Source organism: Amphibalanus amphitrite, unplaced genomic scaffold (genome assembly GCF_019059575.1).
Source record: "Amphibalanus amphitrite isolate SeventyFive unplaced genomic scaffold, NRLGWU_Aamphi_draft 000793F_arrow, whole genome shotgun sequence".
NCBI lineage: Eukaryota > Metazoa > Arthropoda > Thecostraca > Balanomorpha > Balanidae > Amphibalanus > Amphibalanus amphitrite.
Window position 1 is genome coordinate 128,516 of NW_024882287.1, and position 23,279 is coordinate 151,794.

General features: G+C 50.4%; 2 protein-coding genes and 1 long non-coding RNA gene across 17 annotated transcripts in view; 2 read left to right on the plus strand and 1 right to left on the minus strand.

Moving 5' to 3' along the window:
• Positions 1 to 20,900, plus strand: part of LOC122366260 (calpain-5-like) — a 27,564-nt gene extending 6,664 nt beyond the window's left edge. For 6 of the 11 annotated variants that reach the window (XM_043338269.1, XM_043338276.1, XM_043338278.1 and 3 more), the window contains exons 6-16: positions 2,500 to 2,634; positions 3,893 to 4,085; positions 5,006 to 5,127; positions 6,413 to 6,490; positions 16,661 to 16,738; positions 16,896 to 17,094; positions 17,315 to 17,434; positions 17,807 to 18,003; positions 18,360 to 18,478; positions 18,901 to 19,034; positions 19,291 to 20,900. In XM_043338269.1, the coding sequence (XP_043194204.1) occupies positions 2,500 to 2,634; positions 3,893 to 4,085; positions 5,006 to 5,127; positions 6,413 to 6,490; positions 16,661 to 16,738; positions 16,896 to 17,094; positions 17,315 to 17,434; positions 17,807 to 18,003; positions 18,360 to 18,478; positions 18,901 to 19,034; positions 19,291 to 19,479 (1,564 nt within the window). In that variant the 3' untranslated portion in view covers positions 19,480 to 20,900. Of the gene's footprint in view, positions 1 to 2,499; positions 2,635 to 3,892; positions 4,086 to 5,005; positions 5,128 to 6,412; positions 6,491 to 14,969; positions 15,003 to 16,660; positions 16,739 to 16,895; positions 17,095 to 17,314; positions 17,435 to 17,806; positions 18,004 to 18,359; positions 18,479 to 18,900; positions 19,035 to 19,290 lie in introns of all 11 variants that reach the window. The other 5 variants (XM_043338270.1, XM_043338274.1, XM_043338273.1 and 2 more) reach the window with 1 other exon arrangement.
• LOC122366262 lies at positions 8,684 to 9,754 on the plus strand. The gene is made up of 3 exons (XR_006253860.1): positions 8,684 to 9,020; positions 9,380 to 9,421; positions 9,685 to 9,754. It is a non-coding gene; the product is annotated as an uncharacterized LOC122366262 (long non-coding RNA).
• Positions 20,901 to 21,671: 771 nt separating the features above from the next.
• LOC122366267 (leucine-rich repeat flightless-interacting protein 2-like) overlaps positions 21,672 to 23,279 on the minus strand; it is a 31,970-nt gene continuing 30,362 nt past the window's right edge. For all 5 annotated transcript variants that reach the window (XM_043338298.1, XM_043338299.1, XM_043338295.1 and 2 more), the window contains one exon: positions 21,672 to 22,819. In XM_043338298.1, the coding sequence (XP_043194233.1) occupies positions 22,700 to 22,819 (120 nt within the window). In that variant the 3' untranslated portion in view covers positions 21,672 to 22,699. The remainder of the gene's footprint in view (positions 22,820 to 23,279) is intronic.

Below are 23,279 nucleotides of genomic sequence, written 5' to 3' on the forward strand. Positions count from 1 at the left end.
GCTGTGTTCAGAAGTGCAGGCTATGCTCAGAATTTGATTCCTGAGTTTTCCTCCAGGAAATCGGGTGTTCTCGTTTTGTTCCTGTGTGCGTTCTGGTTAGCTTGCTGTCGGTCCAATCTTTCGTTTGTTTTGTAATTCCTCACACCGCCCGTTATTCCGTGGGTGTCAGCCGTTCTTACGATGTTTATTTGGTTCGTGACTTTCATCAGGCCCCGACTTGGCAGGCGGTATCGAGCCGTCGTAGTATCGGTGTGTGTTCCGGTCTGATTGTGCGTGTGTGTCTTCGTGTGTGTCTGCGTGTGTGTCTGTGTCTGTGTTTGTATGCCGGGCTGTTGCTGCTAGCTCGGTATCCAACAGCACGCCGCGCGGCAGGTACGAGCAGTGACTGTGTGAGTCCCTCGCAGGTCCGCTCCAAGGCAGTAGCACATGGTCGATACCGGCGTGTGACCATTGAATGGGGGGTGGTAATGTCAGGAATGGGGTCGCCAGTCGCCACGCTCCCCGCCCAAGGCCGATACCACACCGGGAGTACGACTTTAGGACCGACGGTATGACGTCAGGGTAGGCGGAGGGGCATGACGTCAGCTCGGCACGTAGCCACGACACTGTGCAGTGTGCACTGTGCAGTTGTAGCGGCACGATCGATGGACGGCAAAGAGCGGGTTCACTGAACTGAAGGCTGCCGCAGCGCAACGAATAGCATGGGTGGGCGAGCCGCATATTACTTGTCAAAGTGAATACGACATGCTAGACCGTTTCATTAACGATTATTAAATTGGCAAGAATGATGGGTTCGGCTTGTTTTCACATTCTCAAATAATTGAGCATGTATCGGTTTTGTCAATGCTGAAAAGAAAGGGGTATATTTGTTTCTGGTCCCTAAAAAGCTGTTTCTGGCACCTAATTGCTGATCAGCCCCAAAATGCTTATTCGACCCTAATATCTAAATCTGGCACCTAATTGCTTCCACACAGCCTAAAGTTGCCAGATCGTCTAGTTGAACTCCGTATTTGCTGTTTGCTGATTCAGCACCAAAACCAAAACATCCAGCACCTATTTTATTCCACGTTTGCCTACCTAATTCGCGTAATCTTCCTGATTTTATGTATCCTAACAAACATGAACGTTGCATTCGGTGATGTCAAGTGCCATTTTCGCCAGTGGAGATAATGATTAATGCCATTTCTAGCCAAAAGAGAATCACTAGCCAGCTATGGTGCAGCATAGCAAGACGCTCCTATACCTACCAGCCCGCTATGTAGAGATTATTGCACCCTCAGCCATTTTAACGTGAAAAGTTTGGATCCGTCACTTCCAGCCAGGCTCTCAGGTCATAAACTGGAGTAAAGCAAAATGTCAACTCTGAACAGACATGCCACGCAACCGGCCCTCTTTTCAATATTATTAGCTTTCTGCAATCATCGTCTGACTCCATCTCGATCAAACGCAGCATCCGGTTTCTACAGGGGCGTTTGACTGACCGGCCACACAATAACCAAAAACAAAATCAAAGCTTCATGCACACATAAGTAAGAAACGGATGAAAAAGGCACAACCACGGCAAAACTCTGCGCGGCGAACAACGGGCAATGTCCCACGTAAGATCCCGCGTTTATTCAGCGGCCTTGAACGGAATAAAAACATTACATTTCTTTTTTGGAGCTATTTGATGACGTCAAAAAATACAATACCCGTTTTAATGGTCAAAATCGAGACAATTACTCACAAAAATGTTTCCCTTTAAGCATTACAAATAAATACTTTTAGATATTTAAATGACATTGTTTTTTCAAACAAATCAATATTATTTGCTTACTTAAACGTCATATACAATGCTGAGATCACTACGGGGCTGTCTTAGAGTGTAGCTGCACTGGCAACCTTTAGGCTAGACTCCAGGGGTCATTATACCAGAACAGCATGATTCTACCAGCCAGTAGTTCATTTTTCTACTAGATTGGTGCTACGCTCAGCATTTAGGTGCCAGATTCAGAAAAAAGAGTAAGGCGTACCGATGAATAGGTGCCAGAAACAGCTAATTAAGGTCATTTTCCATGATTGGTGCTGGTATCCACCAAATAGGTGCTGAGGACCAATTTTGGGGCGAGTCAGCTTTTAGGTGCCAGAAATAACTTTTCTGGGACGCAATTAAATGGCGTCCGAAAAGAAATGTTTGGCGGTGGTGGCATAGTTGGTTTGATATGGGTTAACCACATTACACCACCAAACCAACCGGCAACCACCAATATTAAGTCGCGGAGATATGTTTTGTATGATGGAAATCATACATTTTAAAATGATTTGTCTTGAGTTAGCTCCGTATATTCACACTTTTTGAACATGTTCACGGTACATGTAAAATGAAATCCTAGTTTTGAATTACGCTTCGATTGCCCGTTGGTTGGGAGTGTGTGCTCAGTGCTGACCGTATAAGTGACGTCTCTGTACGCGTCTCCGCTTCTGACCGTATTCGTGACGCCTCCGTGGTCTGTGGTTCAGGTTCTGGCGGTTCGGCGAGTGGGTGGATGTGGTCATTGACGACCAGCTGCCCACCGTCCACGGTCAGCTCATCTACACTCACAGCCGGGAGCGCAGCGAGTTCTGGTCGGCGCTCCTCGAAAAGGCATACGCCAAGTGAGTGCACGCATTATATTGGTATTATCTGCTGTCTGGGACCCATGTCGGTATCACGTTAGCCACACCAGTCAGTCAGATTAGTACGTCCCTGTCGCCCGGGTCCCTTCACAGGTCTGTGGCTGTTACCACGGTGGGCGGTGCCGTAGGGTTCAATTCCCACGAGTTTATTTGCGTGCGATACATGCCACACGGACGGGATTCCAATAATAGGCCCCTGATGGTAATCGCCTGGTGGTCCACACAAACCGGCAAGTGAGGCAATACATACGGGAGAGTAAAAACTAAAGGGCAGATAACTGGTTCGCTTGCGACGTTCCTACTGCGTCGTTCCGCTAGATAGTTGATACGACGTGCTCAAGCGCGTCAAAGACGGCTGACGTCAGTCCTCGGCTAGTATGATGTAGGCAGTACGATAAGCTGCGTTGTGCAACGCGCACCAAGGTCATCAAGCGTGGGTATGTTTCATATCTCTTTGTAATACCCGGCGGATTTCCTCGACCCGCCGTTTGACACACAATCTAGATTGGTATGCCAGTGTAAGGAATGGTAGTTTCCCGACGTTCCCGAGTTCAACGCCTAATCTCCGTATTACATTATCACTCTCTGATTGTAGTCTGATTTTCGATAGCTTGATACATCGCCGTTGATTCGATACCGACTGTTCTTTGTGAGGGGTCTCGGTATCCAATGGCTTTGTGCGTCGGTTTGTTATGTTGTGCAGGCGGCATACCTTCGATATGGATCGATGCCAGCGTACACTGACAAATGAAGGCCGGTGGCTGGAACAGCGGGCTGATCCAGTTATGACTGGAACTGTGGTCCCTGCACCGGGTAATCGTATTGATCAACAACGAAAGAGGATTACGATAAGCCCATTCAAACACACGCTGGTGACACGTTGATGACAAGTTTTGCATGATGTCAACAATGCAAAGGGCTGCTATTTTATTTTACCTGTATTACATCATGTTTTAGTGGTTGTGTTAGCACTGCTGTCGTTCAATTCACACGTGTACAAGGATGATGGCGTTTATTCGATTGATCAGTATCCAACTGTGCTTTTTCACAACTGTTTTGCAACGGTCTTTATACCCCTAGTTCCACCGGTGACGAATATCACCTTATATCCGTTTCTCACATAACGGTCACAATATTCCTAATGATGGTTCCCATATCCCCGTACGGGCTTCAAGCCTTCAGGTGACCCAAATGACCCTAAAATTGCATCAAATGCTCCACCTCTCTCCGTGCTCAGGATCAACACCTCGTACGAGTCTCTGGACGGGGGTAACCTGTGCGACGCGCTGGTGGACTTTACCTCTGGCGTGTCGGCGACCATCGACCTGCTGGAGGGCGGCTACCGCTCTGACGACACCAAGAAGACGCAGCTCTTCAAGCAGCTGCGCAGGGAGATGGACGACTACGCGCTCATGTGTGCCGCCGTGGCGGTGAGTGCCCGCTGCTGAACCACTGTTGGCGGAGCTAGGGTGGGAAGGTGGGGAGGAGGTTGAAGGGATCACAGGTGCTATGATTAGAGGTGAAATCGCGAAGTACGCGCTAAAACAGCTTTCCTCAGTCTAGCACAGTATTGAATGACAAATTAAACCCGTTGTGCGTCACCAGCGGCGTCCGACATAACATTAGATCACAAGGCGCGCCCCTGGGTACCTGACCGGGTGTCTTACTGATCAGGAGCTTCAGCAACATACCTACTCAGGGTGCATGAATTAGTCGCTGAGCCGTCGTTGCCGCCTGTGCCTCTGCGTACTGTCTATCCTCGTAACTTGGCTAGGTATGACGCTTCCAGACATAGCGACGCCTTTTCAGACTCCTGTCATCAAAATGGCCTGTAGTCGGCGACGTGTTCCAAGGCCCCTTATATTTCATATTTTGATTCATATGTGATTTCTTGATCGTAATTTAAAGTGTTTTTTGACTGTAATTACACGATACCGTCATATTACTTCAATTTAGCATTGTGACCACTTTCGCTTCGGAGGTTAGTGAACCTGATGTTTTGACATTCCATGGCAGACTGACTGCGGAGCGCGGACATCCACTCAGCGGCTGTTGTTGACGCCGCGTCAGAGACGCGCTGGCCAGACTGTGTGTTTTCGTGTTTGTCGAAAAAAAAAACCGATAGAACCTGTTATTTCGCCGTCAGATACTATAGTTTGGAGCTGTCTGGTCAATACGTGAACACGCGTATTGGAAAATACGTGAACACGCATGTCGACAGATATTCAGAAGTTCATTATAGGAGATTACATCATCATCTATTCGACTAAACCGAACATGACCTTACGAATGACCTACACAGTGTACCTTTCCTGACCTGACCTGTCCACCACCTCTCGTCCCGGCGCAGGCCCGCAGTAAGGCCGAAGTGGAGCAGCGTACCGAGCTCGGACTGGTGAAGGGACACGCCTACGGTATCACGGCCATCAAGAAGGTGCCCATCGGCAACACCACGCTCGTCAACTTCTTCACGTGAGTCTGTCCCGACGACCGGACACTATCAGGCACTTAGGGAGGGGTATGTCGGAAGTGTATACCCCGACAAGCTGTTACGCGATAAGGGACTATTTGTGCCCGAGTTTGAGTGGTGGAGTAAAGGCTGACGACCTTTGCTGACATTGTTTCATTTTGTGCAGCCGTAATAAACTGTCGCCTGGCCTAAAATGAAGCACTTAGCGGCCAAACTATTAATCAACTGCAGGCAGCATGATGCTTGAAGGTAGTGTGCCAGCTTTCTTGGACCGTATGGAGTTAATGGCCCAGATAAGGAGAACCGGATTTTTAGAACTTATCCATACCTTCAAAACTCATGGAAACGTCTTAAATTCTTCAAATTTTGAGTACCCCAGTGCGAAATTCGCCCCGACGGGTTGTCGGTCGTACCCCAACCACATTTCACACCACTATGAACAATAAATGCACACACTGAAATCGCTATTACCGATATGCTCATCCAATCAAGTTTCGATAAACCCGTTCATCATCATCTCCTGCGGTTTCGAACACGCCTGTTAGGTGGCTTCTGATGCTCGTCGAGGTCGGAATTTCCAAATACGCGTGGTGCGTCGGGCCGCGCGCTCTGACTTCGGCCAAGAAAAATGCGTCAGCTGATCATTGTCATTTCTGCCACTTGCGTGTGGTGAAATGGGGTCATAACTTATAAGACGGCTTTTTCATATCAATTATTTTACATAAAATCATATTTCAAACCATAAATAATGTTCGACAGCCAAATAAAAGAAACAATACAATACGGGCTTACAGTTTAAGGCTCGACATTGTGTTGTCTACGATTAGACAGCTGATAACTCATTCCCGTACGTCGTATGGTCGTAACACTATAATGACCTTTGCTTATTGTCACAAGTGCGCCGCATTCGCGATTGTTGCCCGACGCCTGTTTGCAGGTGAGCCCACTACAGTTGTTATACATATCTAAAAACCGAAAAACTTTTAGGCGAAAAAGGCACTATTCCAGGCCCATTTTTGATTTTTTTTTGCGATATTAGGTAAAAACAGAAGCTTCTTATCCTAGGAAAAATAAAATGGGAAATCTTTCAAAGGTGGCACACTACCTTTGAATATAGTAATTCTGAAGGAACGTTATCATTCTGCTTTGAACTTATGGAACTTTGAAAGGTGTTATTGAATATAAATAATCCCTGACTGGCAACAGCACGCATTTTGAGGTGTCTCTGCCTCCCTCTTCACTATTTTCTCTCTACGGCTTTTACTGACCGCACCCTGTCCCGTGCAGCGGCCGGGAGAAGATCTACATGGTGCGTCTGCGGAACCCCTGGGGCGAGAAGGAATGGAACGGCCCCTTCAGTGATGGGTGAGTACCCGTCCCGAGTACCCACCTCTGTACCATCGTACTGCGGTATCGTGGTACGGCGGTACTGCCTGAGACACCGTGCATGTCTGCCACCGGAGCCACGGCCGGAGCCCGAGGCGGCCGCCTGAGAATACCGCACCCTTGGACGGCTGCGAGCGCTGTGCAGTGGGCGGGGTGGGAGAGGGAGGGTACGGGTACTGCCCCCGGGCTGACCGGTGGTGCCAGCTGACTGGACCGCCAGCTGACTGGAGCGCCGTGCCAGCTGTTCAGACGGTCATGCCAAGAGCTGGTTTACACAGTCAGACTGTGCGGCGTGTGTCAGCGGGTAACCGAACCGTTTGACTGACTCGCTGTCTACGGTCTGATGACTGCTGGGGTCACAATGTACACACCACCAACTGACCACTGCAGCACGGGACAGATGTGCTGAGTGCGAACTCAGCGATCAGATTCCCGTCGAGTTGGCACTGAGCCGAACGGCTGCATGCCCTCCCGGCCGCTCGGCGCGGTCCGTGAATAGATGCACGAGTTAAAACGGAACGGGGTGTGAGGAGTGTTACTAACAGCATGGCTGGATGCAGGGGAGGGGAGGGGATTATGGTTGTCATACCCTAAACCCAGTCACTTGATGTACGACCTTCATCCATACTCGACCTACCTCAAAACGTACTCAGCATTACAGAGTACCAGCTGTAATTTCCTTATGAATCGTATGATATAAGCGAAAGGTATATTCGCTTCGTAAGTTTTTTTTTTTCTTCTTACAAACCCTCCGGTCCAAGAATCCACTCAATAAGTAGATGAAATGCTTGTAGGGGCGTATTTCATTGACCGGCATAAAAAGCTGAGTTTGTGCTGGGTACCCTGAGCCACCTCATAACCAGCGATACGAAACCCGCCATCTGTGCCCCTGTATTGCAATGACCCGGTGTCTGAAGGTTATCCCTGACACGATCAGCTGTGTTTGTGTTATCGGACCGAACAGATGCTTTTGTTCCGTAGTGAAGCGGTAGCGTGTCGGTTTCGATACAAGCAAACGTGTCCCGTGGTCCGTGGACTAGGTCTTGTTCGCTATTCATGCAGATTTTGTAGGTGTATTTACGCTCTTTTTGTGTAATGTTGTGTGTTAACCCCATAGTCGTTCTGTGACCGCAATACCAGGATGCGGAGACGATGCACCGATCGCTGTGAGCTTTATTTGACGTCCCACACACTGCCCGCTAAGTGCACTGTGCTGTGACGCTTCCCACCCTGTGAACACTGATGCCATCCACTGTCTCCAGGGAACATCACAGACTCACAACTCTCTGACTCTCACCAACTCACAAACTCTGACTGGGCCTGACTCACTGACCAGGCCTAACGTCTGCCGACCACCACCCAGTACCCCTTCCCACTCCCCCGGCCGACCTCCCGTGTGTCACCACCGCCCCAGGAACCAGCTGCGACCACCGGACGGTCCAGTGGGGCCGCCGAAACTGTCGCCCAACTTCGTACGTCAGTGGCACAGCCGTGCGGCGGCCGGCCGGCCGGAGACTCCTCCGGTACCGACCCCGGCTCGCCAGGTGTACCGGGAGCTGATGAGTCCGCCGGCGCCCGCCTGGCTGGCGGAGAAGGAGGAGAAGCGCGTGTTCGCCCTGCCCAGGTACCGGCGGAGCTGTCATTATCCACCCAGCACGCGGTTGACGATCGGAGAATGCCGGCGGGTGTGAGAGTGATAGAGAGCCAGATTGATTTGGATCGTTCACTGCCAGCGTGCCCATTGTTTGAGTTTGGAGAGTCGTTTCTCGTTGAATGTTGATGGTTGCTTAGTTTGGACTGTGGCCTGCGATTGATGGTTGATGAACTTCATTACCTATTGGTTTTGAATGGTTGGTATGTTGTATATGGTGAAGCTGGTTGATTTTGTTGGCAGTGCCTTGTCTGTTAGGTCTCCTTGCTTGTTGACTTAACTTGGACTTTCGTGGGTATTTGAAGTTTTGTTATCAAATACTCCATCACACATTTCAGCATGCACTCATTCCAGTCGGGTTTGGTTTTCCACAAAGTTGACGGTATTCCGCACAGCACTCGCGTAGTTTGTGGATTCAGCACTCTGATCTTCGCGTTCGGATGAACCATAACACTTTGAGGCATACTAGTTACTTTGTGTGTATTTTGTGGTCTCCTGAAGGTTGACTTTCGCAATCACCGGTCAATATGTTTGAGATATCCACACCTTGAGTTTGAGAGAGTGTGCACGCACCGTCGTATATGGCTCGCTCGTCCACCTGCGTTTTCTGCCATTCGATAAACACCATGATGTGCAGTGAGTGCGCACGATTCACGATTTCCTCTCACCACGCACGGGACTCAGTGTATCTCTGGTGGGTAGAGTGTCCGTCTGTTGGTCTGTAGTCTGTGTCACCGGGTGCCGGCGTGCTCCGCCCTGTGTGTGACCCGTGGCACTGCTGTGTTCCCCGAGAGAGTCTGCCGAGGCGGAGCTGTCACCCGAGAACCCCTTCTATGAGGAGCCCGCGCCGGCCGCCAGGTTAGTTTGAGTTGGCGACGGTACTTGCGTGATGTTTACGTCTGTATTAGGAGGGGATTATTGGCACCTCATTATTACTTCATTGTTAGCCGTGATACAGTGGCTCATGAACCCCGGATTATCTGAATAACTCTGGGTTGTATTGGCTTATTATGGCTGATTTTATACACAGTGATAATTTCTCATGCGTCATGCATTCCATTTCCTTTCATGTATTTTCGGATTTATTCCCGTGAGAGCCGTGTCGGCTAAATCTTTTTTTTTTGTGATGCGTTGAATAACTTAACACTTCTCACTCAATGCTCACGTGTTTCATTCGTCTAATCGGCACCAACGTGCGTGGTTTTGTTTTCTACAAGCATGCCAGCTCCTGGAAATCCATTCGAGGATGAAGACGACAGGTCAGTTGAAGCGCAATAGGCAAGCCCGATGTTCGATTTGGAGCACATCAGCACTCATGAGAAAGCGAAAGGATGTCCTGGGACTTTTTGTTATCGGGTTGCGTTCGATTTTGATATTCATTGGATATTTTTATCTTATTCAACGATGCTGACGCCAGCGCATCAACTCGTTATTCTACTTTGATCAAGTCAAATTCAGGCACCACCTGTGCTCTCCATGGCTGGCTCGTCCGCTAACCATTCCTGTGACTGGGTGCCTGCAGCGGCGCGGGCGACTCTGGCCACGCTTCGCCGGCGCCCCCGCTCCCGACCAAGGGGACCCCGCCGCCCCCGCTCCTCGTCCAACCCAGGTAGGCTAGCAATGAGGCGTGGCGAGTGTCAGGACCGTGGGTAGGGGACCTACGCCGCTCTAAGGTCAGATATTGGTAGAACATTCGATAAAGCTCCCTCCACCGAGCTAATACAGTCGAGAGTAGTGACCGTTTCCAAAACATGGAGCAAAGATGTATGAGATGCGAATGGTAAATGACACAACATTCAGTGTCGGTGCATTGATGCTGCCATCTCCTAAACGGTACGTTGATTTGGTGAATCAGTTGCGAACATTGGCGTCGTGTTGACCTGTGGCCGCTGCCGGTGCTTGCCTTCTATGTGATCCTGCGTCAGCGCCCCTCCGCCGGAGAAGTCCAACCTGGGCTCCCCCAGCATCAGTGAGCTGTTCAACGGCCTGGAGGAGGGCGACAAGACGCCGCTGCCGCCGGCGGACGGACGGCGGACGGCCGAGCCGGCCAGGTACGCCGGCGCACAGCGGGGGATGCGGGAATGAAACGGAAATCAGAATGAAAACCAGCGCACTGCAGTTGTCATATGACGTTCTGTCGAAAGTATGCTAGTTTCTTATTTGATAATCAGCAGTTTGACTTGGAGTGGTGGTAAAAACATTCTAATACCTATTGACAAATCTGCACTCACCTGGACCTTCTTTGCATTTGTTAATTTTATCGTCATATTCACTACGTCTGAACCAGCCTCCGACAAATGAGAGGAATATATGGCGGATGTGGCGTCGGCAGTGTGGGCGGCACCCTGACCCGGCCCGTATCTACAGTGTGGTCAATGGCGGCGGTCCACCTCCTCTGGAGATGCCCCCTGTGGAGTCGGTGGCACCGCCCCGGGGGCCGGTCCGCCTGCCCGCCCTACCGCCCAGGTGACGGTCACGGAGCGCGTCACGTCACGTCACGAGACGTGTTACTCGTTACACGGCACCGCCCGGCGTGGTCAAAATACCAGCACGCACCGCACCGGCACACACCCGTGTGGTGTTTATGTGAACGTGATGGTATGTGCATCGGAGACTGATATAGTCTCCGAGGATGGTGTAGTTCAGCGAGGCACGGTTTGGCGACTGATTTGGTGCATGGTCCGTGAGCCTTTGATGTTCGGCTCCATCGATAGATGTGTTCGTGAAAGTGACTGAGAAGACGCATGGTGGTAAACTGCTCTTCTGAGATCGATGTGTCATTGCCTGCCAGAAAAACAGAGCGCCTCTGACGTTGCCAGAGTTTGAAGTAACCTCCACAGCCGCAGATGAGCATGTCTGTCTTGCACCGATTGTGTATTGGAGACAGTTCAGTATACGACTCCGCACACCGTTGCTCCTCCCCGCTCGCCCGGCCCGGTTTGTCAGCAGTGCCGACTGACTGACGCGTCCCAGCCGGTCTGACGGGACTGATGGCCGCAGTCGTCACCGCTGAGTCATCAGCACGGCAGGCGGCAGATGCACGCTGCACGCTGGTGACACGAAGCGGTAGAGGGCTGGTCTTCCTCACTTGGCAGCGCTGCACGCATCGCACACCGGTCCTTGATGTCGTCAGAGTCGTCTGAGATGATGGATGTTGATGTCCGATGGTAATTAAGTGAAAACGTTCCTGGCATACCTACTGGATCGAATGGTTTGCGAAACCGCTCAAATGTTGTGCCTTATGAATCGTAGGCCATGTGACACTACCAGCATGCCAAGTGGTAACGCATGCTTTGTCCGGCGATCGGCAATTATTTATTTGGTATCACCTGCAAAGAGCAATAATACCTTCTGTGTAGTTGTGTTCCGAGCGTAGCTTACTAAACCGATGTGAATTGGCTGCACTGAAGTGCACTTTGTACCTACGTATCAAACATTTACAAGCATTACTCATGCACTACCTTGGGAATAGCCCACTTTTACGCCCGCTCGTAATTCGATCATCACTGCCACGGCAGCTCTAGTGCACATTCACTCTAGGCTAGTCCTCTAGGCACTAGGCTCTAATTAGTCCATACACGCCTATTTGTCACATACCAAGTCTGTATATGTGTCCGTACATGTGGATTGTGGGTTCGCAGTGTCACATTGTGCTGCCCGAGTGTTCTGAAGCCACTCTCTGTGTCTGTTGGGCGCCTCTCCGTAGTGACAACGCGCCTGTGTGCACCCCTGACAGGGCGGAGGCCCCCACTGGCTCAGACTTTCTGTACTCGACACAGAGGTTGGCCCTGATGAGTTCGAGGTACGTCTGTAAGAGTGTCCCAGTGAGATGTAGGTTTGTGCGTGTGTGTGTGTGTGTGCGAGGGCCTGCCTGGTAGGTGGTGGTGGCGCCGTCAGTTCGGGTCAGGTCAGGTCAGATCTGTCGGCTGCAGTATGGTCTACAAACCCTTCTGAATGAACTATCTCTTCAGCGGCTAGTCAATAACTCATAACACTTATCACGCACAATCCATCCCAGTGCCTCAGCTACTCATAGTACTGAGCGAGGTGGTGGCCAACCCGCCTGAGCTAAGGCTTGCCACCGCAGATGATAGTTCACCTAACCACGGTAACCAGATGCACGCAGCACTGCCCGCTTAATGTGTGACAAAACCCCCAATGTCGCCGCTCACTGTGTGCCAAACTGTTACATATCTCTGCTGGCGGTGTGACAAACCAATCCACGTGTCTTTCCGCCGTGTATTCAAATCACCCGTTTTGGTGTTACTGTCCGCCGGGTGCTGAACTACCTCGGTATATTTGCCTGCGGACCCCGTCTCGCCTATATATCAAGGTTCTTTCCTCTGTCCTTGTTCGCACGTTGGCGACATGTTTTCACGACTTGCCCGACTGGGTACCACACTGCTCTCAGACATCGAAGCTATAGGGTATTTCTCACGGTCCCATGCTTTGTCTCTGTATCATAAAGGATTCCTCTTCTGGCGCGGGACGCATTGACGCCCGCTAACACAGCCTGTCTGCAGTACTGCTCTCGATCCTCCGTCCTCCCCATTGCATACCATTACAGATAGCCACCATTACAGCGTACCGCCGTACAGCTCCGGCACGGTGGTAACCGTGGGTGGCTGACACTCTCTAGTCGCCTCGCCCATGCACAACTAATGCACCTTACGTGGAGCTCCCTTTTCAAACTGCACCACCACTTGTCGACCACTTGTCGATTTGGCGTTCCACGACAAATCGACAAGTGCCCTGCACCCTCATATTTTATTTTTTGCTTAAAATTGATCTAATGGGTTGTGATGGGCGGGGAAGCCAGCTGTGGCAAGTATTTTTTTCTTCGAACAACGGTTTCCGAGATATAGCCTCGGGCAATTCTTGGAGTTCGCGCTGCAGCCCTATCTTTGGCGGCCTATAACTCAGAAACTATTGGTTTTTTTACGATAAAAACTTCATATGGTTCAACTCACAATCAACCAACAAACATTTTGGCTATCTCGGATTTTCAATTTTTGAAAATTTTGATCACGTGACCTTTTGTCCTATTTTTCGAAGAGTGACCTTGATATTTTCCCCACTGAAAGTTGCAGTTTTGTCTGATGACGATTAAAGCCTTATCAATTGTCATTCATATGCGATAATAAAAAGTGGTTATCGCCCTGCGTTGACCTCAGGTCAGGTCATTTTTATGACCTGTCCATTATTACGAGCGGGAGCGACAGCGAGATCTCGAGAATAAAGCAAGATAGCGACAAGCGGTAAACGGTAAAGGGTACACACGGATAAGGTCTATAATTTTTACTGAGATCATTTTCAGGTCAGGTTAAAGATGACGTCACAGGAGCTAAAAGGAAGTCAAAATAGCGGCACTCTACATATATATGAAGTTTTCTCGAATAACTTTCAATGTATCCCAGCTAGGAACAAACTAATAGCACCATCGTGATCCTCTCGTCGATCCGCATCGAAACATACGTATGTTGACCTCGAAAGGTCGAAAGGTCAAAAGTTGACCTTAGGTCACGTGATCTAAGGTCAACTTTTGACCTTTCGACCTTTCGAGGTCAACATACATATGTTTCGATGCGGATCGACGAGAGGATCACGATGGTGCTATTAGTTTGTTCTTAGCTGGGATACCTTGAAAGTTATTCGAGAAAAACTTCATATATATGTATAGTGCCGCTATTTTGACTTCCTTTTAGCTCCTGTGACGTCATCTTTGACCTGACCTGAAAATGACCTCAGTAAAAATTATAGACCTTATCCGTGTGCACCCTTTACCGTTTACCGCTTGTCGCTATCTTGCTTTATTCTCGAGATCTCGCTGTCGCTCCCGCTCGTAATAATGGACAGGTCATAAAAATGACCTGACCTGAGGTCAACGCAGAGCGATAACCACTTTTTTATTATCGCATATGAATGACAATCGATAAGGCTTTAATCGTCATCAGACAAAATTGCAACTTTCAGTGGGGAAAATATCAAGGTCACTCTTCGAAAAATAGGACAAAAGGTCACGTGATCAAAATTTTCAAAAATTGAAAATCCGAGATAGCCAAAATGTTTGTTGGTTGATTGTGAGTTGAACCATATAAAGTTTTTATCGTAAAAAAACAATAGTTTCTGAGTTATAGGCCGCCAAACATAGGGCTGCAGCGCGAACTCCAGGAATTGCCCGAGGCTATATCTCGGAAACCGTTGTTCGAAGAAAAAAATCCTTTCCACAGCTGGCTTCCCCGCCCATCACAACCCCTTACGCCAGTTTTCAACGAAGAATAAAATATGAGGGTGCAAATTTAATTTTTTATTTGTCGATTTGTCGTGGAACCGTGATGACCACCGTGATGACCGGTATATAAATGTAACAGATATGACGACCTCTCTAATCGGTATTGTCTCGAGTTACTCACCGCTGCTGTGCATAACTGGCCCGTCAATCCGCGGTCCCTAGTGCATGTCACTGACTTATCTCACATGCACACTGCACAATGCACATATTGTACTTACACCTACAGATTCCTACTTGATGGCGTTTGTACCCGATGCTTAGCAATGATATGTGATAGCGATAGTGTTGTGCATTGTCATGTCTGATAGTGAATGACACTTTTCAGCTCGATGATAATCTTTATTTCTCCCGCAATGCCCTTCTTCATTTATGTTTGTCTACTTTCTGCCTGTTTTGTTTTGTCTTCAATTTGTTCTGTCTTCAACACGTACCAGCTGTGCACCCTTTACTTCTGACGCTGTTCTCAGTGTGTCCGCCAGCACAACCCTCTAACGCGGGGGTCCCTGAACTTTCAGATTCATAGCCCGAACGAACAAGAACAATCTGAGGTAGCGTGTGCACTGGACGGTGCCCCGTACCTCCGCTGGGCAATGGTAGTCTGTATTTGAATCGTCCACCAAGGGGTCGTCGTCCCGTCCCGAGTTTGGGCTTGTCTCACCGTGTGAGTGAGAAAGAATGGCCGAATCACACCGCACAATTCCAGATGTCTAGCGTTGGTCTAGCTTTTTTTTAGACTGGCTCACGGACGACGCAATGTAATCTCGGAACTTCTGGCTTTATGGAACTAGGCTCGTCTGGAAGTGCGGTGTTATTGGCAATTCGTCTCTCACTTACATGGGCGCTGTCTAACCGTCTACACCTCGTGAATATACCGGGAACACAGATAGAACGAACAAATGAAAATGGATGATATTGTGAAATACGCCCTGTAGTCTATGAAATGGAGCGATGAAGTCCCGCCCCATTGTTTCATAATTTCATAAACTAGAAGCAGCATTCCTTTTCTTATCTGGCATTCTATATATCCACAACCCTCCCACATTTACCCTTCACACTTCTGCATTCTATGATTGACCATGTCTTGACTGCCGGGGGAGAGTGGCTTGCCGCTGCTTTCTGTCTCTGCGGCCGGGCGCGTGGGCCGGTGTCTAAGGTCCCCCGGCCGCCCGTCTGCCTGCCTGTCTGCTCCCCTGTGCTGTCTGGAAGGCGACGGGCAGTGGTGTGGACCTATGGCCGGTGCTGGAGCATGCCACTCCCAGCCCGGGTGGGGTCCAGAACGCGCCTCTCAACTAGACTCAGTCACTCGACTGTCCCAATCGTCAGTAGTCGCAGATGTTTTTGGCTCGATGTTTTCGATTGTTTATTTCTTAGATGACTTCAGTTCAGTAGCTCATTAGCGCTTTGTTTACGAATAGTTTGGATGGAAAAATAAACTTACATGGAATCCTGTCGGTAACCTAACACTGCGGCGTATGTTTGAACTTCCGACTAGCAAAAAAATGATCAGGAATTCCTCCATCACTGTTCGGAATTCTCTTGCTTTGACTGACGATCGGAGCAGATCAACTGACGAAGTAGCTGAGAGCGCGAGACACCCCCGGAGCCCCGACCCCCGTGAATGGCTGACCGTCCCGTGGCTGACCCGCGCCTGCCCGCCGCTGGTGTGTCCGTCTGCAGCGTGCACGTGCATGTGGCCCGCCGCCGGCCGGCGCTGTGCTGTGCTGTGTAGTGCCGTCCTACCGGGCCACTGCACCGTGTCCGTCGAGACTGACCCGGCGCCTGGTCGGGTCAGGTGAAGGTGAGGTGAGGGAGGTGAGGTTAAGGCGAGGTGAAAGGAGGTGAGGACTGAGGGGATCAGTGGTGGTTACTGGTGGGGTTGGACTGGTGACCGGTGGGTGATTGGTGGTGGTGGCCGGGGCCGGAGTAATTGCTGGGACGAGCGCAGAGTTATTGTTTAGTGGTGGAAGTCACCTAATACAGATGGGCTGGTTCTGGGCTTATAATAATGATTAATGACGAATGTCGAATGCAGCAACTTTTGCCGCAGCTGGGTTTGGACGGCGCGGCGGTGCGTCGCATTGCGATTGGAGATTCGTTAGGTTATCATCCTCTTTAGCAAGACACTGGAACGACCTTCCTTTGGCCCTTCTTGTTTGTGTGGCATACATTGTGTGTTACGTGTCTGACGCGGCGCGTTGTGTCCCAGGTCACCGGAGTGGTCCAAGATCAGCGAGTCCGAGCGGGAAAAGATCGGCCTGACGTTCGACAACGACGGAGAATTCTGGTGAGTGATCAGCGACCGGGTTAACGTTTGATGAGCCCGTTTTTTAATGAGCAAACTTATGTCTGAGATTGAACAATCCATCGTAAGCTCAGCAAACAGAACTTCGCTAATGCATGGCTGGGTCGATTCGCCTTATTTCGCCGCCTTTGTGTTTCAGGATGACGTTTGACGACTTCGTGTCCAACTTCACGGACGTCTCGGTGTGCCAGCTGATCAACACGTCCTTCTTCTCTTTCTCCAAGACGTGGAAGGAGGAGCGCGAGTTTGGCCACTGGACGCCGGGTGTGCCGGGCCGGTCGCTGGACCGCGCCGGCGGCTGCCTCAACAACCGATCCACCTTCCTCAACAACCCGCAGGTGGGGCCGCGGCTCAGTCAACGACTTACTTTATCCTTCCGTTGAATGTAGCATAATGCGACTCCTCAGTGATGAGGTGTTCACTGTTACATGGTGTTGACGCGACGCTGTAACCACTGTTCTTTTTTTCACCGTGAGCTCTGGAAGTCACTACCCTAGCGTCGATCGCTGAAGTCATGTGATTGATGACTGACGCTTCGTTGTGTTTTTTTTTTTTCAGTACCGTTTCGACGTGGATGAGGAAGTGGAGGAGGTCATTGTTCAGCTGAGTCAGAAGGACCAGCGGGAGAAGAAGCACGAGGGCGCGCTCAATCTCTGCATCGGCTTCCACATCATGAAGGTCGGTCTGCTAGCTGGTCGCGGGCGAGCAACTTCTAGCTCTATTCGGCCGTTAAATCGAGCGTAAAATTAAAGCTAAATGTAGTTGAAAAATAGTAATCTAACCTGTAGATTGTATGGGAAATGTAGTGTTGGGAAATGTAGTGGAAGGCTTACTACAGCCTTCTTATGCACATGAGGTGATTTTTCAATGTTTCGTAAGATCTGACTGCTACATCGATTGTCATTTGTTACACGTTTGAGCTATTCCATAGTCATGGTCTGCCGCGTTATCTGAACTCCATTGCTCAATGACCCATATTATTTGCACTCTCCACTTTGTTCCCCGTACCGCGTTGGGTGACGCCCCTCCCTTCTCCCACCGGTACCTCAGGTGGAGGTGAACCGTCAGTACCGGGTGCACCGGATCCAGGAGTCGGCCGCCACCTCCGACTACATACGGTCGCGGAGTATCTTCTGGCGCGATCAGCTGTCGCGCGGCCGCTACGTGCTCGTACCCACCACGTTCTCACCGGGCGAGAACGGAGACTTCATGCTGCGGCTGTTCATGGGCAGCGATCCCCAGCTCAGGTCAGTGTTGGCTCTTCGCATCTGGACATCATTTGTCTACGATTGTCTAATCATGGTTGCTTGTTTCTTGGGACTTAGTGGCTGGCCGGAGTATTAACTTTTGACAGTCAATCACAGCTGCAGCTTCGTCTCTGCAAAACTGTCCATTCCATTCACTTAACATGGGACACAGCAGGACCCTAATCAGTGAGAGACGTTCATCGCACCGACAACTGCTAGCCTGATCGGGTCATATTGACTTCGTAACCGCCCTCTGTTGCCTCTGTCCAACGCGCCTGACTTGCAAATGCTGCCGCCACTTAACCAACGTCACTTGACTTGTAACCTGACCTGACCGCCTCCGCTCTGTGTTATAGGGAGCTGGTGAAGGAGCAGCCCAAGCCCAGCTGCTGGCCTTGTATCACCCCCGCCAACGGAGTGGTGGTCGTCAAAGTAGTCAGCGGCACCGGACTCGAGAAACAGGACTCGCTCGGCTGTGAGTGCAGTCACCGCGCACCCAGCGCTGGCCGGGGGGCTTTCGGTAGCGGCGTACTGCACCAGTACGGGGGAATCTGGATTCTTTTGATGATTAATCTTATTAAACAAATTAAATATCCGAAACTATCTTTGAATATTGGTAAACTGTTGTTCGTAAGCAATCAAATTTGATGTTGGCTGGCATTTTAAGTCGTGATAAACGTTTAACTCTTATTTAAAATGATAGGTTTCCATTTTATTACTTCAAACGAGCTGAACGCACTTTTTGTCGATGTAAGGTCTTCTATCAGCGACCAGCCAGGTTGCACTTAGCAATGGCGTTATAATTGTGACGCATCCCTGGTGTAGGTAGGCGCCATGGCCATTGGTAACCGGTTGCGACAGTATTTGACCCGTCCCGTGACCCCTTACATCGACCAGCGGCCGACCCGTACGTGATTATCCGCTGCGGGAAGACGAAGGTGCGCTCCCCTCCCGTCAAAGAGTCGCTCAACCCCACCTGGAACTGCAAGGCCATCTTCTACCGAACCGGCCTGACGCCCATCAAAATACAGGTACATGTGTGACTGTGGCTGTGCAATAAGCTGTTAGCTAAGCTTCCTGTTCCAATAATCAGTTTTAGATACCACTAGCCTTGAGAACTCTGGGAATAGGTTCATATCTGTTTAATATCACTTGACTCTTAATCTCTGATAGAAATTTTCGGCTGACGTATGGATGAACTTGCTTTGTCTGCGCAGTGGGCGCTGCCAAGCATTTGAGCGTGCCATCCGTTGACATACCCCGCGTTCTGCTCTAACTTATCTGCAGGTATGGAACAGCTGCCTGCTCAAGGACAAGTTCATGGGCCAGGCCACTCTGCGGGCGGATAACTCTCCTGGTAACGTGACCGAGTTCGAGCTGAACCTGTTCGGAAAGACGCGGGCGGAGGCCAACGAGCGGCGGCCGGGAAAACTGACAGTGGAGGTGGTGGCGGACGCCGACATGGCGGCGGTCTGAGGTGGGATCACTGGGGAGGAGATACTGCCGAGGCGGAACTGGGGTGTGGCGTCACAACTGGTCGGGGTTCGGGAGTCACTGGAGAGGTCACACTGAACACCGGTGGAAGGATTGCATTCACCGGAGCGACATCTACATCTGTACACCAGCGGGTGAATGGTGCTGGAAGGGTGTCTCATCGACTGGAAGAGAACTCATTGCCGCCGGGCGGTGCAACTCAGCGCCCCGGTGATGGCAGTGTTGTGACGTGAGGTCGCGCGCAGTCGGGGTTCGGGTGTGGATTTATGCGGCTCAGTGCGTGCTCTACAAGACTGCTTGTGCCTTGCCACAAAATACTGCTGCCTTTTGGCTCTAGTGTGACGTGCTGTATTTTATCTATTGAAGTGTTTTATGCGTGTTCGGAGTGGGTTTGTTCAGTGGCAATGGTGATTTATGCGGTTTATATAGCTAGTATATAGAACTTTTGGAGCTTTTCAATCATGACTCAGCACATTTACACATGTGTGAACTTATCGCTAGTTCGCAGTTGACTGTCGTGTTTATTGCTATCCGTAGATCATCGCTATGGAACGGTTGTGTGCAGACCAAACTATTCGCCCTCTAATTCGTGACACATCGCTCGTCAGAGGTGTTTGCGGGTCCTCTTTAAGTATTTGCACACGAGGCTGCGTTTGCCAAACTGTCTTGTGATCTTAGCTAGGACTTGTGGCTGGAATGGAATGGAAGTTGTCATTCTATATGGGCGATACCGATTTTAAACATAGTGGCGTATTTTACCTCGCCTGGCTTTATATGAAAATAGAGTGGCAATGAACATCCACATTTCATATTATCCCCAATCGCGTATAGTTATTACGGGGACCCTTATCCACATCTGAGTGAGCTCTTAGTCTATTTGACTCTTTAGTGCCGTGAGTGAGTTTTGATCTGCAGTTTTCTTTAGAACCTGATGTTTTTTTTTCGCGTGCGCTGCTTTGTGTCCGTAGATGTTTACCACTCCACATTTGGTGCCAGCGGTAAATGCTGGTTTTGCCATTTGTACCGCCGTAATCTTATTCTTCACGAATACTTATGAGCTACTCGGCCAGAGATCGTAACATTTGACTGTTCTACAATTATTAGCCACTTACCACTTTACCTACGCTACGCTCTGTATCACCAGATTCAGATCTCAGTCCTTTATGGCCGCTGTCGGCCCTTTGCTGTGCTGTCCTGTCGTGTTGCCGTGCACTGCTGGCCGCTGTGCGCCTTTATTCACTCTCTCTGGGAATCATAGCGCGCCCGCGGCTCAGAGCTCAGAGCTCAGAGCGGTAGTTTTATACCGCCCGGCGCGGCGAGACGCGAGTGTGATCATGGCAGTGTGTTGCAGGTGCTTTGCGGGAATGTTTATTTACATAATAAAGCCGCCGTGTGCCACTGTGGACGGACGTTTTCCTCACAGATTACAGACGTACACCATAAAGATCGTAATGAGTAATGACTCGCATCGATCGAAAATTAATCGTGCCCTGCGCGGCAGTGGCAGAAAACCCGCCGAGCAGGCAGACCTCGCCTGTGCGAAGCGCTCGAAACTATTAGTAAAGTAATCTTGCTCGAAAGAGACGTAACAGTGGACTGGGGAAAACCCAAAGCACGAGCGCGCCATTATCTGTTCTCTTTATTGTTATGCATAAAACTAGCTTGTTTGTAAGGTAAACGAACCCCCTTACGAGCTACTAACTGGCATATCTTACCTCCAAAAAGGCAAACAGAACGCTGAAAATGCCGTCTCGGCATTGCTCTTCAAGGCGTTGAGCATTAAGCATGTTCACCTAGCACCGCAGCTGGGGTAACAAGACGATAAACTGGCACTTCGTCTGCCTTGAATGCTCCAGGTTCAGATAGCCTTCACTACTACCGCGGGCCTCATTGCCAAATCCATACGAAGTCCTGAATCACTGTCTTTAGCGAACCTTTCAATGTCACTCGCTCTTCAATGCCGTGATGTCAGAACCTAAAAGGGAAAATTTTCACCGGCTTTTGCAAACACCTAAACGCCCGCGACCAACGATAGGATGTTGCATCTCTCACTGCACTAGGCTTTAGATCAGGATCAGGAACCAGGGACACTCAGGCCAAAGCTCACGTAGTTACCATGCATGTGCCTTCCGTTAAACCATTCCCCAATGCCCAATGACTGATTTCATCTCTCATTTGCGCACATCTGTTACTTATATTACAATAAACAGAATGTACGACCAACTACTAAATTTAATACTCAGTATAAATCAGCTAATACGTAACAAAATTGGGAGGGGCCATTCGCACACGCGCGCACTCATGCACGCTCACGCTCGCCTACGCGAGCATTCGGCTCACTGCAGACCACTCGCCTCATAAAAATTACACGATGCCTCTCCTCACAGACAGTGGCAGCGAGACGAAGCCTAGCGTCCGGCCCGCACCTCAGCAGAGCCGGTCAGTTCAGGTCGCCGGCTCTCGCCCCGACCTAGACCGCAGTGCCGGCGGCGACCGCAGCTAAAACGAAGCTGCCTCTCGTTAAAATCACTCATCCGACCAACGCCAGCAATCTGATGCACAGTTCAGGAGGGACAGAGTCAGAAGAAAATACGCATAGTTATGCCAGAAGGCACTTGTAATGAAAGGAGCAAATCATCCCTGGTTGCGATCACAGAATCGGCCCCGAAGAATGAGACAGAAACCAACAGCAAAGTGTAGCAAAAGTAACGGACAACGAAGACATTGAAGTTCAACAATTTACATGATTTGATCAGAACAACATATGACCATTTCACCGCGAGGGTGAAAAAGAACTGCAGGGTTTGCTTTGAGCACTTGTTAAAGCTCAGGCAATATCAACAAGCGCGCAGCGAGGACAGACGGGTGGCTCGCACCAGGGTCGGACTCGGACCGGACCGGGCCGGAACGGGCGACGGCCCTCACTTTGGCACTGGTCGGCGCGGCAGCGGCGGCACGGCAGCCGGACGGAGGTCCATGTCGGCCTCACCGGACCGCGGCGCCGGGCGCCCGGAACGCGCCGATAGCCGCACTGCAGGACGCACCGCGAGACGCAAGGGGGCGCACCGGGCGGGACGCATAGTCCGCCGGCCGCCCGTTCGGTGTCTGTGCGGCGCGCGGGGCAGCGGCTCGGCGCGGAGTCCCTGGCCGCCCGCTATCACTGCACAGGTCACTGGCGGCGTCACTGTCACTGGGTCACTCGTCACTCGGTCGAGAGGTCTTTGAGCAGCGCTGATCGCGCGTTTTTCAGCTTGTCTAGCCGCTTCTGGAGGTGGCTGTTGGTGGTTTCCAGCTCGTCCACTCGAGTTATTGATTCCCGGAGCTGGGGAAACAAACAAAGCGTTACACACTCATTCCACATTCAGCATGCCGATTGCCGACACGCTACACAGACACCTCGGCGGCTTTGTAACTTTGAGACGTTTAGAGTAACGGAATTAAAGCCAAAGGCACACGACAACTGAACATTTTTAGATTCAAACCCGTTGTTGGCATAACCTGATAAAGCGATATGAAAGCACGCCACACCAAAGCAGCGATCAACACAGGACCCCCGGCGGAGACCGTGGTATGAAGCAGACACGTCGTCTACAGAGTAGCATCTGTTGGAGGCCATGACAGCGACAAGAACAACACAGGCATTGGACCAAAGCCTCACGATTCATGGCACTGCCTGAAAACTGAGAATGGTTAACCGAAATACGTTCAGGAGCTTGAGCTACGCCTTACACATGGTCACTGCACTCGGTGAATTCGCTAACTACTTAAATCAGACCTGCGGC